We start from the raw sequence: 17,314 nt of genomic DNA, 5'->3' as shown, positions 1-17,314 counted from the left end.
TACTAAACTGTAATGCACATGACCAGACTTTTTATCCACAACTGAGGATATTAGTACAAACCTCATGTTGCAGAAACACAGCTTTTTTTATTTCTAATTTTTTTGCAGATTTTGTTGTGTTTTTTGTTTTTTTTTTGAGCCAAAGCCAGGAGAGGATTGAGCAGAAAATAGAAGTACAAGAGCTTCCTATATATTTCCCATTCCTTTTGTAGTCATTCTTGGCTTTAACGGGGAAAAAAAACTGCAGCAAAATCTTCAACAAAAAAGCTGAGTTTTTGCAACGTGGGGCCTCAGCCTTAGTGTGATTCTATTGGGTGGTGACGCTATACCTAGGTACAGTTCTAGCCAAATCCACTTCTCAGGCACCAGTCACTTGGGGTAAGTGTGACACTCATTAATTTCTGACTGTGGTTTTGCTGTTACTGCACCGCCAGGAATTAAAAGTGGCTGAAATTAATCCGCATTTCACTTACAGAAAACTCAAGTTACTAACGGCCGGGGACTGGATGCAGCTTCCAGGTACATTGTGTGTTGCCCCCTACCAGTGTTACCTCACTCTGCTCCCAGTCACATACATTACCACTAATTGTGGGTTACACATGTACTTACTTTGCTTGTAATGGGAAAGTACAAGTGTATCCAGGCAAATAGCGGTAAGCGCATGTGGCTTGGAGTGCAGTATGACAGCACCTCTATGTTGTGGTTTGTGCTATGTGACTTTAGTGTAGGTGTCGTCAGCCTTATGATTATTGCCTGGTACTCCGAGGACCTCAACTTTGATTTTTTTTTTTTTTTTTTAAATTTAAATCGGCACGCTGAACAAAAAAAGGTTTCCTACCCTTAAGGGCGGGTTCACACCTGCGCCCATTCTCTGCTTTGTGGGTTTCCGTCTTCTGCCGACAGGTATTTGCCACTGCATATTGGGAACTGCACAAGACCTGCCATTTTTGAGATGTTGTGATCCAGACATCAAGTCATTAGAACTTTTCATAGTGAATCAGATCCTTATATTTACCCATTTCCAATTTTATTTTATTATTTTTTTTAATTTTCTTCCAACTAATCTACTTCCAGAAACCCCTGTAATAAGATAATCCATGACATTCTCTTCACCTCTCAGTGGATTTTATGTCCCAGCTGATCAGTGTATGAAATGTTCTTGTTTGGCATTTTATGTCTGTCATCTCATTTTGTTGAGTCACATCCAGTCTCGTTGCCCTGACTATCCCAATAATAGAACAGAGCTGTGTCATGTAGTATATGCCATCCAGTAAGCAGCTGCTGTGAATGAGGGGAAGCCTGTACTCTAGTCACATGGCGGTTACAAGAAACCTGCTTGAGTCAAAATTAGCGGCTAGGTTTTAGTCTGTGCACGTACCCACATGAAGACTTGACTCTGCACACACCGCAGGCTACACTTTAGTAATCTGAGCTCTTTGCTCTTAAGTTACTTGTATTTTACATTCCTTTGATGAGTTAAGTGGGAACTTTAAGTAAATGGCAAGATTTGCCAAAGTGGCAGGATTTTCTTTACATAGCATACATACATTACAATACATAGCTGTGGAATATTTTAAGATAACAGGGTGGATTTTATTTTACCTCATTGCTGTCAATGTGACTGTTACCATCAGCGAGCATTTGTTTGATCCTGCATTCAACACTGAAAACTTGACTGCATTAATTTTTTAGGTTGATAACGCAGTATGTACCCAGATGCGGCTAGAAACAAATCCAGTCCCTGGGCACCAGTACGGTCACTTTTGGGGAAAGTCTGACACCCATTAATTCCTGGCTGTGCTTTTGCTTTTACCGCACCAGGAATTAAATGTGGCTGAAATTAATCAGCGTCACTTACAGAAAAGTGAAGGTACTGGCGACCCGGGAGTGGTTGTAGCATCCAGGTACATTGTGTGTCACTGCTCTACAGGTGTTACCTCACTCTGCTACCAGTGGCATACATTTACCACCAATCATGGGTTACACATGTGTTTACATCACTTCTAATGGAAAGTACTGATGTATCAAGGCAAATAGTGGTAAACGCATGTGGCTGGGAGTGCAGTATGGCAGCCCCCCTATGTTATGGTTTGTGCTATATTACTATAGTGTAGGGGCCCTCAGACTTACAATTATTGCGCGGCACTCTGGAAACCAGTCTGCATACCCGATTAAAGAAAAAGGTTGCCTAACCCTAGTCTATATATTTCCCATTCTGTTAGAAGCCATTCTTGGCTTTGGCTCAAAAAAAAAAAAAAAAAAAAAAAGCAAAATCTGCTTTAAAGGGGTACTCCCACGTCGCATACTTACCCATCTTCGTTCCTCTAAAATCTTCTGTCTTCCGGCTTTGTCTCGTCATTGGTGGGCGGGGTCACATATGCAAAGCCAAGCGGCGAGATGCCGCCGGCCCTGCGTGCGCGCTCATACACCAGTCTAGCCTTCACAATGCAAATACAGACCCGACACCCTGCGGGTCTGTATTAGCATTGTGAAGGCTAGACTGGTGTATGAGCTTGGGCCGGCAGCATCTCGCCGCTTGGCTTTGCATGTGACCCCGGAGCGGAACAGCATCGCTTCTGCCGCTGCTGTCTTCATGCAGGGCAGAAGCATAGCGATGTGCCTGTGCCGGCGTCTAACAGTCCCCAGCATCCGCCTATTACATCGGATGCCGGGGAGTTAGATGCCGGCACAGGTGAAGCCAGCAACATCGCTATGCTTCTGCCCTGCATGAAGACAGCAGCGGCAGAAGCGATGCTGTTATTCCGCTCCTCCGCCCTCCCGCCCCGGAATAGCAGCATCGCTTCTGCCGCTGCTGTCTTCATGCAGGGCAGAAGCATAGCGATGTGCCTGTGCCGGCGTCTAACAGTCCCCAGCATCCGCCTATTACATCGGATGCCGGGGAGTTAGATGCCGGCACAGGTGAGCCAGCAACATCTCTATGCTTCTGCCCTGCATGAAGCCAGCAGCGATGCTGTTATTCCGCTCCTCCGCCCCCCCCCCCCGGGAATAGCAGCATCGCTTCTGCCGCTGCTGTCTTCATGCAGGGCAGAAGCATAGCTGTTGCTGGCTTCACCTGTCCCCCAAAGGGTAAACTACCCCCCCTTTCCCCCTCCAGGCTGGCTCCCGTGCACTTAGCCCCTCCTCCCTCCCCCCTGAGAGCAGGCAGACACATCACTTGACTCAGGAGCAGCTAGGTCAGGGATGTGGCCACAAAAAAATGAATAAAGTGAGATAGTGGCCAAACAAAGCAGTTTTGCTGAAGCAATGTATTTAGGAAAAGTCTTACATCCACATTTACAAGCAGTATAGATAGGATCCTTGTGACGGGACAACCCCTTTAAGGGTATGTTCACACTGACTCTTTTTAGTGCCAAGAAAAAGAAATGTTGAAAACCTACGCACTGTATAGGGAAAAGCACACAATTATTCTACCTGAAATGTCTCTCTATCATATATTACAGCTACAAGTAAAAGCATGTGCTTTACTTTATTAAGAAATAAAAACATATTCTGCTAGGTGTATAGCTTTTAACAAGCCGCAAAATGACTTTATAATGTATACTGCGTTTATTTAAAAAAAGCAATAACCGTTCACTTTTCTGTATAGGGACTACAGTACTAAGCTCGCCATTTCTGCCCACAGAGCAATTTGTGTGTGGCATTGCAACGTGTACGGAGTTTCATCATAAGCATAAAGTGGGCACTTTGCCACAGTCCTACATATGTCTGCTGGCTATTTTGAGATGTTCTGTCTGCTCCTGTATGTGGTGTTTGTGTGAAGGAATGGTTTTCTTATGCAAATGATTTATTTAGCGTATTACATGTTGGTGTGAAAACTAAAAAAAAGCAGTGATGAGCTCCAGCAACAAGTAATCTGCTGCTCTTGAGTCATGTCTTGCTGGGCCTCATTGGGCTCTGCTATGGTTTAAGCAGCCTCTTATGGCGTCAGTCCAGCAATGGCTGTGATATGACCACGGTATTGTGATCGTCTGGAATTTTTTCTTGAATAGGGACCTTTTTATATTCTAAGGGGGCGTTCACACTTGCGCCCCTGTGCACTCTATATCATACCGTCAGGTTTCTGTCCTAAGCCCCGGCGAAACTGTATCGGGGACGTCTTCCCGGTGGTCAGTTTTAAAACCCATTCACACATAGTTCTGCATGTCTGACTGTGTCCGGCCAAAAAAAAGGGCAAGTTTGAACGCCCCCTTAGTTTGACACAGTTTAATGCCTTGCCCTGGACGTGTGATCAAGCTAAAACAAAAGGTGGTCATATGTGACTAGTGCTGTAGTTATTATGGGGCAGCTGATGAAATCTCCGAGTTTTATTACAAGGGTTAAGCAGCTGTTTCTTGAGCACACATTTCTGGAGCCACTTCCTGAGCTTCCAGGATGTTAGAATATAACTCTTGACATGCTGAGGCCATGCAGGTGGACGGCTGACAAACCCAGCAGAACAGATGATTCTTACATGTCATCTAGTATTAATGCTTTCAGTTTGGGGGTTACTTCAGTTCAGCTGAATCATCTTAAAGACGTAGCAAATTCTATAATGTAGTTATGCAACGTGTTTCTGAATAGAATGCAGTATTTAGCATGGTAAGTTTTATTCATTTTTATTTATCTGATCGTCTAGTGTCAACCCACAACCTCCTGTCACTTCTTGTCAAGACGTTATCTATTGGCTAAGGTCACACACAGTTCTTAAAAAACACATACAGTCCGATGTAAACACAGACTGCACGCTTGCATGGGTGCAAAACAGAAAATATAAGTGCATGCTGCGACTGCGATTCTTATTCCACGTTTCCGTACATCTTTGATTGCTAGCGGGGTTTGGCAAACTTTTAATGTGTATGACCAGATTTAGTCTGCTGGATTAGGAGTTGGTCCTGGTCTTGGCCCATGAAGGATAGATACACACTATTGTATGGCGGGACGTTTTGGTGCTCTTCTAGTACATTTTGCACCCTCTGAAGCGTTATCCTTGTCTGCGTTCCTCTGTCAACATATAAATACACATTTACATATGAAAACACAATGGATCAGATTTATAAACCTTGTAAGGCCCGCAGCACACACAATTTTTCAGTCCAGAAAATACGGTTTGTGTAAGGCAAATTCCAGGATTCATGATAAACCTGATGCATCATAAGACGCTTCTGGCTAACTTTTTTTGTTGCCTGACTTTGTGGCAAAAAAAATTACCTGTAGCCAAGTGAGCACCCATGAGAACATGAATACGTTTATATATAAAGTGGGGCTAGTTAAAAGTTTTCTGCTGTGACATCCCTGTATTTTTGCTTATTTTTGAATAGCAAGATAGTCCTAAAAGTAAATTCATCATATGCTGATGCTGTCACCAATGTCTAGTATCTGTTCATGTGTAGTAAATTTCCGGTTTCTGCAAAACGCTGCCGAGCTAATACTAAAGTTGACCTTTTTTGAGCTTAGACTATGCAGATGTCTCCAAAAGTCCTTGTAAAGCTGCACCAAGCGCTACTGATAACACTGTGGAAGGAAATGGGTGCATGGTGACCTGACTGAGAGAGGGGGGATATGGGCAGTGGGGGGAGGGGGGCTCTAGGGAGCAGGATATGTAGAGGGAATTTTCACAGATGGGGTAGAGGAAAAGATAATGGGTGTGATTTATTTTATTTTTTTGTCTTGTTTCTTTTTTGATGAGTCTGAGACAACATGGTACCGCTCAGGGGGCGTTCACACTTGCGCCCGGTGTCCACGCTGTGCCTCTCTGTCAGGTTTCCGTCCTCAGCCCCGAGAAACTGGACCGGGGACGGCTTTCCGTAGGTCAGCTTTAAAACTCATTAATTTGAAAGGTGACCGTGGGTGTCCGCCTGCGAGGAAACAGTTTTTTTGGCCAGACAGAAAATCCTCCATGTACGACTTTGTGTCCAGCCAAAAAAAAACCAAAAAACTGTTTACCCGCAGAGAGGCTGCAGGCGGATCCCGTGGTCACCTTTACAAACCCATTCAAATGAATGGGTTTTAAAGCTGACCGTTTCCAGTCCAGTTTCTCGGGGCTGAGTACAGAAACCCGGCAGAGTGACAGTGACACAGGGCAGACACCGGGCGTAAGTGTGAATGCCCCCTCAGTAATATCTACAGGCAGCAAAGGCAATTCTTCTGTTTGTATAACAACCTATGCTAGAAAGAAAGGGTCACACTTTGATCATATGACTTATTGAAAAAGATAAAAGACTCTGTGAACAGACATCTGTTAATATTTAGGGAGTGGTCCTTCGGACAATCCAAGTCCCTTTAACTAGACTAAACATATTATTAGTGAAATCCTATAGAAAATACAGTACACACATAAAGGTAGAAGAGCTTGACTGAATGAGTACAAAGTATTGGCAATGGCTTATTTCTGTTAACATGATATATACCCTGTGGTGTTAGGGAAGCATTTGTAACAGATACTGGACTTGGATGAGGCCCCCTGAAAAGACTGCATTACATGCAACTGATGTATGTAACATCTGTCTTTAACCATCAACTACTGACTTCATATTGGATGAACGCATATATGTATATATAGTTGCTTGTATCAAACCGTAAATTAGTCCAAACAGCTGTTAGAAATATAAGTGAATTGAATGATCTGTGACACCCCCCCCCCCCCCCAAGAATTGACCCTTTCAATGTTCAGACATTTTTAAAAAGCAGAAATAGAACTCGAATATATAAAATAAAAATGATATCCCCAGGCCTGTGTCTTTTCTGGAAGTAGACAGCTGGTATATTGTAAAAATCCCATAACGTTATAATTACAGGCTTCTTCATGCAAGCAGGACTTTCTTTTACATTTGACAAGTGAGTAAACAAAACCAAAAAAAGCTTCCGTCTTGTTTTTAACGTTAAAGTCGATTGCGGATGCAGACAGAATGTGCACCATCTGCATCCACAATTGTATTACTTTTTCATTCTGCTGTTCTGATTCTATGACAGATCAAAACAACAGACTAAATGGTGGAAATGTGAAATTTACCTAATAAATGCGCTGCAAAGTCATACTTGTGGCTTAAAATCCATGGAAAGCAGGGCCTGAGATGCACAAGTTTAGGCTCTACCCCAGGGATAGGGAACCTTTGGCTCTCCAGCTGCTGTGAAACTACAACTCCCATCATGCTCCACTCACTTCCATGGGAGTTCCAAGAACAGCAGAGTAAGTATGCATGATGGGAGTTGTAGTTTTGCAACAGCTGGAGAGCCGTACGTTCCCTACCCCTGCTCTACCCCGTAGATCAGTGATTTTCAACCTTTTTTGAGCCGCGGCACACTTTTTACACTTAAAAAAATCCCGGGGCACACCACCAACCAAAATGGCACAAAATGACACTAAAACAGTACATATTATACATGTACACTCACCGGCCACTTTATTAGGTACACCATGCTAGTAACGGGTTGGACCCCCTTTTGCCTTCAGAACTGCCTCAATTCTTCGTGGCATAGATTCAACAAGGTGCTGGAAGCATTCCTCAGAGATTTTGGTCCATATTGACATGATGGCATCACACAGTTGCCGCAGATTTGTCGGCTGCACATCCATGATGCGAATCTCCCGTTCCACCACATCCCAAAGATGCTCTATTGGATTGAGATCTGGTGACTGTGGAGGCCATTGGAGTACAGTGAACTCATTGTCATGTTCAAGAAACCAGTCTGAGATGATTCCAGCTTTATGACATGGCGCATTATCCTACTGAAAGTAGCCATCAGATGTTGGGTACATTGTGGTCATAAAGGGATGGACATGGTCAGCAACAATACTCAGGTAGGCTTTGGCGTTGCAACGATGCTCAATTGGTACCAAGGGGCCCAAAGAGTGCCAAGAAAATATTCCCCACACCATGACACCACCACCACCAGCCTGAACCGTTGATACAAGGCAGGATGGATCCATGCTTTCATGTTGTTGACGCCAAATTCTGACCCTACCATCCGAATGTCGCAGCAGAAATCGAGAATCATCAGACCAGGCAACGTTTTTCCAATCTTCAATTGTCCAATTTCGATGAGCTTGTGCAAATTGTAGCCTCAGTTTCCTGTTCTTAGCTGAAAGGAGTGGCACCCGGTGTGGTCTTCTGCTGCTGTAGCCCATCTGCCTCAAAGTTCGACGTACTGTGCGTTCAGAGATGCTCTTCTGGCTACCTTGGTTGTAACGGGTGGCTATTTGAGTCACTGTTGCCTTTCTATCAGCTCGAACCAGTCTGGCCATTCTCCTCTGACCTCTGGCATCAACAACGCATTTCCACCCACAGAACTGCCGCTCACTGGATGTTTTTTCTTTTTCGGACCATTCTCTGTAAACCCTAGAGATGGTTGTGCGTGAAAATCCCAGTAGATCAGCAGTTTCTGAAATACTCAGACCAGCCCTTCTGGCACCAACAACCATGCCACGTTCAAAGGCACTCAAATCACCTTTCTTCCCCATACTGATGCTCGGTTTGAACTGCAGGAGATTGTCTTGACCATGTCTACATGCCTAAATGCACTGAGTTGCCGCCGTGTGATTGGCTGATTAGAAATTAAGTGTTAACGAGCAGTTGGACAGGTGTACCTAATAAAGTGGCCGGTGAGTGTAGTTAATAATATAGATTCTAAATGGTTGATTCTTTGGTTGAAATAAACTGCCGCAAAATCTGCAACAAAAACGCTGCGTTTATGCAACGTGGGGCCTCAGCCTTACGCCTTCTGCATACAAGTGGCACGCATGTGGTTTTCACTGATATAAACATTAAAAATTAATTGACAGGGCCACAAATGCAGACAGATATAGGGTATGTATAGGACAGATATAGGGTAGGTATAGGACAGATATAGGGTAGTATAGGACAGATATAGGACCTGCTCTATAATTTTCAGCTCTTCAATTTGGCCCAGATACACAGCCACAAAAAGAATGGCTGTATATATGGGTCCTTAGAAATGTATAGGTCTGTACTCTTATCCACAGTTGTGTATAAAAAGTCTGGTCATGTATATTACAGGTTACAACTCAATGTGCCTCATATTAATAGCAGTGAACCCCATCCTGTCCCTCACATTAACCCCCTGTGTGCTTTACATAAGGGATACTGATATGTGAGACATATGGAGGTGATAATTAAGTAAATATCTTCATTATATAGTACCCCCATATGTCACACATGTTATTAACTCTTATGTGAGCCACACAGGAGTTAATATGAGGGACATGATGGGGTTAATTGCTATTAATGTGAGGCACATGGAGTTACTAAAACTAAAGTAATAACCCCAAATGCCTGACATTAATGAGAATAGTTACTAACCTGGTGTTTTCTTTTACTTTCACTTTGTTCAGCTTCCTCTCCTCCTCTCCTATTCAGGGCTGCAGACGGCAGGAGCTCCTCCTCACGTGTAACAGCAGGTCCAAGGAGCCCTTATCCTGTGCAGTGAGAGGCTCACCTCTGATTGGTGGGCAGGGAGAGAAGGGGGCGTGTCCTACACCTCAGCTCTAGCAGAGCAGTGAAGGGACGCTCCGTCTACATTTACACGGGGACTGGCTGCTGTGCCAGCAAAATAGGTCTCCCGTGCCAATCTTAGCACGCGTCTGGGGAACTTTCCCCGCGGCACACCTGACCATGTGTCACGGCACACTAGTGTGCCGCGGCACACTGGTTGAAAATCACTGCCTTAGATAACCTAATGTGTTTACATAGATCCTTGGCCTTGAAAGGGTTAAAGGCTATGTTCACTTTAGCAACCATTTATTTATAGCCCTAAAATAAAATGATGTATCATTGCCAATAAAATTGAAAATGTCATAAAGGTCTTATGAGGGCCTGCGTGTCTCCAGGGTAACCTGCTAACTTAATCAAATCATAAGCAGTCTGATATTGCAATCATATTCCAATAAATCTCACATCTTGCTAATACATATTTGTTAGGTTTATAGTAAGAAGAAGTGACATGGGTATGAAAAAACTTTGCTTGTAGTCTGCTAGCCTGGAGATTCGATAGTAGAAAGTTTTTTTTGTTTTTAGCACTTTTTTTTTGCAAAATTGCTTTTTTTCTGTATTAGCTGTATTTGAACATATTATTGCAAAGCTAGGCATGGACTTTAAGCATGTGTTAATTTGTGTGGTATGATGTCATGTTCTGGTGCATGTTGTAAAGAGTCTAGAGATGAGTGAGTTCTATTCGAAGCTCCCGTTTCGAATAGCATGCACCCATAGGAATGAATGGACACAGCCGGCACGCAGGGGGTTAAGCAGCATGCAAAGTCTGCATGCCGGCCGCTTCCATTCAGTCCTATGGGTGCGTGCTATTCGAAACTGCCGTTTCGAATAGAACTTGACTGCTAGACTGCTGTTGCACTGGGCACTGGTAAAGATGGTAAAGATGAGACATTTTTGTATTTATAATAACACTTTCAGTCTAATGAGTTTTTATTTGTCTACAGATCACTGAACACCATCACGGTTAAAGAAAATTTACAGCTTTTTTTTTTTTTTTTTTTTTGACCATCCCCCACCCCAACTTGATTAGGGGTTTGGGGGATAATCTGCCTGGAAAATGGTCTCTCTAATCTGCAGTGAGCCACTCTCTGCCTCGGATCTTCTCTCTAATGCCACTTCTCCGTGTGGGCAAAACATGACTATACCACATTCTGGAGATGTATCGGTGCTCAACCTTCTGCAGGATGATGCCAGTCCTTCCTCTCCTTCTGTGGCAGAACAGCTTGATAACCATACTGTGTCTATACAGAACAAAGGTGTAGATGAGGGTGGCCTTAAAGAAGTGGAAGGACTCATTTTATCTCAATTGGTAAAAGCTATAGAGGATCCAAAGGAGGCTACCCCTATGGCACAGTTAAAATTGCCAGATTTTTGTGCCCAGATTTCTGGGGACTTCAGCCCTACACTCGAAGATATTGAGGAGTTTTTAATAGATAATATGGATTTTCTCCGAGAAGAGCTGGCTGACAAGCAGCCTGTGCCTGGAACACGTGGTCAGAATTGCAATGAGCAAACTTCAGACACTGAAACTACACAACCAACTGAGAATGTTTCAACTCCACTAACTCCTGATACTTCAGCCAGTCCACCTTCCACAACGGGCAGTATTCCCGTCATCCTCCAAATCCAACCTGTGCCTGGTGCTGCTTCTTTGGCACAGAGCTCTACAGGTGGTGTCCGTCTCACACAACTTGTCATCAGTGTACAAGGCCAAAACCTGGCGCTGGCTCCAGTCCCAGGGCCGACTTCACCTGGGGACCAAAAGTACGTTAGAATTGCTCCTTTACCAGTGGCTGTCCGACCATTGACATTAGGAGGTGTATTTGTTAGTGACGGGCAGCAAAAAATCCAAAAGGGTGCTCCAGCTGTGATCCGAGTACATAAGTGCAGTCACCCTGGCTGTAACAAGATGTACACCAAAAGCTCGCATCTTAAAGCCCACTTTCGGCGCCATACAGGGGAGAAGCCTTATGTCTGCACATGGCCAGAGTGTGGATGGAGGTAAGAAAGCCTTACAAGTGCAAATAAAATGTATATTGTAACTTATTTTGGTCAAAGTCTGTAAAGATCCAGTGTATGACCCTATTCTGTTTTTTTTTTTTTTTCCTCCTATCACCCAAACCTATATGTGCCACCAGCCCTTCCTATAGAATACGAGTACACTATGTATGCATTATGTGTTTTATATTTCATACCCACTGGCTAACACGGTACAAAAACAAACATTTTCCTTATGTATGCACAAACAGTGGTGGTGGTGGGTAAACACATATTTACCCCATGTTAACTTTGCAGTGGTTCTCTACTTGACACTGTAGTAAGGGCATTTAAATATATATATATATATATATATATATATATATATATATATATATATATATATATTTGCAGTTGAAAAACCCTCTTACTCTTGATGAATAGGAGGACTATTGACAAAATAATGATAAACCCCGACGGACTGAGGCCAAATCAGGCCAAAAGCTTTTGTTTTGCTGCAGTTTTGAGGCAAGGCTTTGAGTGGTTACAGCAGAAAGGAGTGTAAGGTTTTCTTTTATATTTCATAGATATGTACTCTAGTAGATGAGGTTGAATGAAGACATCAGTCCATCAAGTCCAACCTATAACCCTACAATCCCTACAGTGTTTATTCAAAGAAAGGCAAAAAACCCCATGAGGCTCATGCCAATTGCCCCATGTCAGGGAAAAAAAATTCCTTCTCGACTCCAATCTGGCAGTCAGTCAGTCTTTAAGAAAACCTAGAACCCATAACCCGTAATATTGTTCTCTTTGAGAAAGGCATCCAGGCACTCTCTGAGCTTGCACAATAAATCCACCATCACCACTTCCTGGGGCAGAGAGTTCCAGAGCCTCGTTGTTCTTACTGTGAAGAATCCCCTTCTATGTTTCTGGTGACACTTTCCCTCCTCCAGACGTAGAGGATGTCCTCTTGTCAATGTCACTGGCCTAGGAGTAAAAAGATCCTTGGAAAGTTCTTTGTGTTGTCCCTTCATGTATTTGTACATTGTTATTAGGCTTCCCTATAAACATCTCTTTTCTAAACTGATATACTTGGGGTTAATTATTCAATCTATCATTGTACTTCCATCCACTCATTCCTTAAAGGGGCTCTATCATCGGGAAAAGTCATTTTTAGCTAATCACATCCTTGCATAGCCTTTAGAAATGCTATTTCACACCTACCTTTAGCATGTAGATTGCCTCAGTGGTTTCTGAATAAGTCCGTTTTTATTCATATACTAATTAGACTGGTGCACGATACATGGTGCACTCCTCTCCTATTGTTTCCTATAGGAGGCTGCTGCTGATGACTCAGATTCCTGTTTGCACACACATAGAAGATAATGGGAGAGAGGAGGCTGCTGGGAACTTCCTGTGCCGGCTGGAGGCTCACTAGCATATGAATAAAAACAGACTTATTCAGAAACCACTGAGCCAATCTACATACTAAAGATAGATGTGGAATAGCATTTCTAAAGCCTGTGCAAGGATGTGATTAGTTAAAAATGACTTTTCCAGGTGATAGAGCCCCTTTAATAATTTTGGTTGCCCTTCTCTGCACTTTCTCTATTTCAGTTATGTCCTTGTAAGCTGGGGCCCAATATTGCACACAATAGTCTTTGTGGCTGTACCAGTAATTTGTATAGAGGCATTACTATGTTCTTGTCATTTTACATGCATTTTATGGGTTTATCTTTATCCCTACTCTTCCACTGCCTGCTGACTATTCTAACTCCCCCCTCCCCCGAATAAAGTATTTAGCCCTCTTTCCATATGTACACCATCTTGACCTCTACATCTGTTACCCTACCTCCCCCCCCCTCCCCATTGAGGTGCAGTCCATCCCCACCATAGAACCTGTAGCCTACAGCAAAGTTGGCTTTCCCATTCCCTTTCAAGCATGTAACCTCAACCTCAAAGGGTAACATCAAAAAATTTCCTAAACATAACCCTATTTAAATTTGTAGTTATTACAAGCTAAACATATTTGCAAATATAAATAATTAAAAATTGAGCATTTTAAAGGTTTTCTCTAACCAACTTAGTGGTGAAAGTCTTATGATTGGTTTCCTGTGGATAGTACCATGAATTCTGGAAGTTTCTATGGTCTGACAATCATCAAAAAACCAGCAATGGTTTCCTTATTGTGGCTGGGTTCTCAGACAGGGATCCCATGTGCACAAGAAAATAAACTGTCCGCAATAAGGAACTCGTGACTAGATTTCTGACAAGTACTCGACCATGAAAAGTTCTCGCAAAAATACCCTTATCTATTTTACAACCTATGAAGATAATAGACTGTAACATGGTTAGAGAAAGTCTTAAAAGCCCCGCAAAATATGTAATTGTATTTGCAAAAAGTGTTGGAGACTCCACCGCAGAAATCGGCAGAGAGAAAAGTGCCGAATAGTTTCAATATAAAAACAGCGGACACCTGGTGAACCCTATTATAAAGTCCTAGGGTGCAGACACTCCCAAAGTTGTCTGATAAAGACACAGTATGTTTTGTGCTTTATATTTACCGTAAATTAAAGCCCATGTCCTCACCTCAAGTGTTACAAAAGATTGTTTGTTTGATTTTATATGTCTGTTATATTTTTTTTAAACGATCATTCTTTGAAGTTGTTTGTTTTTCCATGCTGAGCATTTTTGCTTAGGGCTGGTTCACATCTGCGTTCAGTATTCCGTTCGGTAGTCCGCATGGGGACCCCCTGAATGGAATACCGAATGCATTGGCAAGTGGTGAGCAATGAAAGCACATGGACCCCATAGACTATAATGGGGTCCGTGTGTTTTCCACGCGGAACATGCAGAGAGGTAAATACTTCATTAATTACTTTCCTCTCTGCATGATTCATGCGGAAAGCATACAGACCCCATTGTAGTCTATGGTGTCCATGTGCTTTCATTGCTCACCGCTTGTCAATGCGTTTGGTATTCCGTTTGGGGGGTCCCCAAGCAGATTACCCGAATGGAATACCAAACACAGATGTGAACCAGGTATAAAGTGATCTTTTGCATTTTGGTTTCTCATTTTATTGTGGTATTTAGTCACAACAAAGTAGAGAAACTTCTGGCTTTTATGATTTTATCTTGAATTTAAGACTTTGCATCACAATCTCTTCACTTGTAGTAAGGTGTGTTTTTTATGTCTATCTATATATGTATATATAATATATGTAGATTGTGAGCCCCATATAGAGCTCACAATGTACATTTTTCCCTCAGTATGGGAACATGGGATGGAAATCCATGCAAACATGAGGAGAACCTACAAATTCCTTACAGATGGTTTTTTTTGCCCTTGGCGGGATTTGAACACCAGGATTCAAACGCTGCAAGGCTGCAGTGCTAACTCTGAGCCACCGTGTGGCCCCCTACCCGTACTAAGGTTGTGCAGACTTCCACTGTTTTATAAAGGTGATATCTTTCTAGGAAAAAGTGTGATCTGGGTTGGTGTATTCAGAGTCTAGGCTGCAGTAATAAATAATGATCTATTACACCATATTTGCCTCGTACGTGAGCGGTATATGTCAGGAGACTTTCCAGCATATACTACTGACATATAATATTGTTTGAGCATGCAAGGGCTTTGTTACTGACTCTGTATGGAATAGCACAACAAACTGCGCCATTCCAATGGATGCCAAAAATTCTAGCACATACAGCCAAATGAACACCACAAACACAGTATGTATAGACCATGAGAGGAAGTTATGTAAATATCTAGCTTTAAAGGGTTTTTCCAGGCTTTGTTGATGACCTATCCTTGAATTTCAGAGGGTTGTTTGACACCTGGCGCACCCACCAATCAGCTGCAGAGTTTGGTTGAGCACTCCGGCTTCTTCACAGCTTTACGTTTGTGTAGTGGCTGGCCCTGGTATCGCAGTTCAGTTTATTTTCATGAATGGGACCGAGGCAAACGGACTATGTGACATGGACAGTGAAGTGGCACCCCAGCTGATCCACGGGAGTCTTGGGTGTTGGACTCCACTGATCTTCAGTTGATGGCATTTCTTAAGGTGCTTCTGTAATATTGTTTATACTGCAGTTATGAATAAAAGTAAACCTGAGCAAGGTTTAGCATTGGTAGAAAGGTGTAGACCTGTAAATGTTGAGATGTGCAGTGTTAGTGGGCTACATGTATCCATGGAGGATTGTTATGAAATGATAGGCTATTGAGCATTCTGTTTGTCTCTAGGTTTTCTCGGTCTGATGAGCTGTCAAGGCACAAGAGATCCCATTCGGGAGTAAAGCCGTACCAGTGTACAGTGTGTGACAAGAAGTTTGCTCGCAGTGACCATCTGTCCAAACACATGAAGATACATCGAAGTCAGAGAGTTGGTGGATGTCGGACACCGCGAGCCAGCACTTAACCTTCTAGCTGGTCAGAGTGAAATAAGTTGCTGCTTTAAAAAAAACAAACCCTTAGTCTATGATGTGAACTTCAAGAAGGAATGGAGTAACACACCAGTGGGAAAAACTGGATGAACCCATGCCGAATCATATGGGCCTACAAGTGATTTCTTTTTCAGTCCCACAGATTGTGGCGATAACTTCCAGCCAAGTCGCTGTGCTATGTTTTACTTGGCTGTTTTCGATTTCTGCATCTATTCACTAGTTTATCTATGGATAGAGGCTTTTGCAATGAGTCCCTGTGAATATGGCCCTACCTCTCTCGTTTGACTGTTACTTGTTTTGATGGGTTAACTTACAGACCTTGCCAAGTAGTCTGTTCATATACAATGCCATAAGCATCTGTAATTTTGTACAGATTTTACACATTTTAGAGGCTGTTACTTTTATGACACTGTTTTGTGAAAGCAGCTGTTGCATTCATTTTTTTTCTTCATTATTAAGATGGGCATCAAGTTATCACATAAGAGAATGTGTGTACAATGTATGCCTGCGCACTTACAATACACAATACTGTATACGATAACATACACTTGCCTCTGTATACTGTTTCAACCCAGCGGCTGCACCATACACACTGGAATCTGTTACAAAAAGTTTCACTTTAAAAGTTGTAACACTAAATTTTTCTTTTTTTCCCATGTGAAGGAGATGTCCTTACTGCTACAGTATAATTTCAATCTTGTTACTTATCTACAATCTTAAATAAGGTCTGTCATAGTGGGATAGCTTCTTTTATCAATGGAATATGTCTGGATGGTACTATAGATCTTCCCTTGTATGGGTAAGGCCTGGTTCACATCTGCATTCGCTATTCTGTTCGGGAAGTCGGCTTGGGGATTTTTCCCGAAGGCAATACTGAACACATTAAAAAGCGATGGGGAATGAAGTAAATTATAATGGGATCCGTGTGTTGTCCGCATGAATCTTGCGGAGAGAAAAGTACTTCAAGAACTACTTTTCACTCCTCATGATTCGTGCGGACACTGTGCGGAAAACACATGGACCCCATTATAGTCTATGGGGTCTGTGTGCTTTCATTCATCGCTTTTTAATGCGTTTGGTATTCCAAACATAATACCGAACGCAGATGTGAACCACATGTCAGATTTTTTTCAAAAATCAATGCAAAATTGGTATAAATCCGCAACATGTAGATTGATCCTTAACCATACAGACAGTTGTGCCCTCTCTATTAAGCACGTCCCTTTGTGTTCAGATAAAGTGACACATTAAGGTTTGATAACATCTGAACACCCCAATGTCTAGATCTGCACATTGAGGGGCAGCAATGGGTCATATTTGTGACTATAGAATGAAGTCCTCCCATTGTAACAGGTCTTCTTCAGGTATTTGCGTTCCATGTCTATTCC

The 17,314-nt window shown here is 42.7% G+C and overlaps 1 protein-coding gene across 1 annotated transcript in view; it reads left to right on the top strand.

Annotated features, from left to right (window-relative positions):
* Positions 1-16,317, top strand: part of LOC142193686 (Krueppel-like factor 15) — a 30,003-nt gene extending 13,686 nt beyond the window's left edge. The window contains exons 2-3 of the mRNA XM_075262678.1: positions 10,451-11,507; positions 15,727-16,317. Of these exons, the coding sequence (XP_075118779.1) occupies positions 10,564-11,507; positions 15,727-15,901 (1,119 nt within the window). The 5' untranslated portion in view covers positions 10,451-10,563 and the 3' untranslated portion in view covers positions 15,902-16,317. The remainder of the gene's footprint in view (positions 1-10,450; positions 11,508-15,726) is intronic.
* Positions 16,318-17,314: the final 997 nt, after the last annotated feature.

This window comes from Leptodactylus fuscus, chromosome 2 (assembly GCF_031893055.1).
Source record: "Leptodactylus fuscus isolate aLepFus1 chromosome 2, aLepFus1.hap2, whole genome shotgun sequence".
Classification (NCBI taxonomy): Eukaryota; Metazoa; Chordata; class Amphibia; order Anura; family Leptodactylidae; genus Leptodactylus; species Leptodactylus fuscus.
Note: the sequence above shows the minus strand (reverse complement) of the source record. Positions and strands in the feature narration are given on the sequence as shown.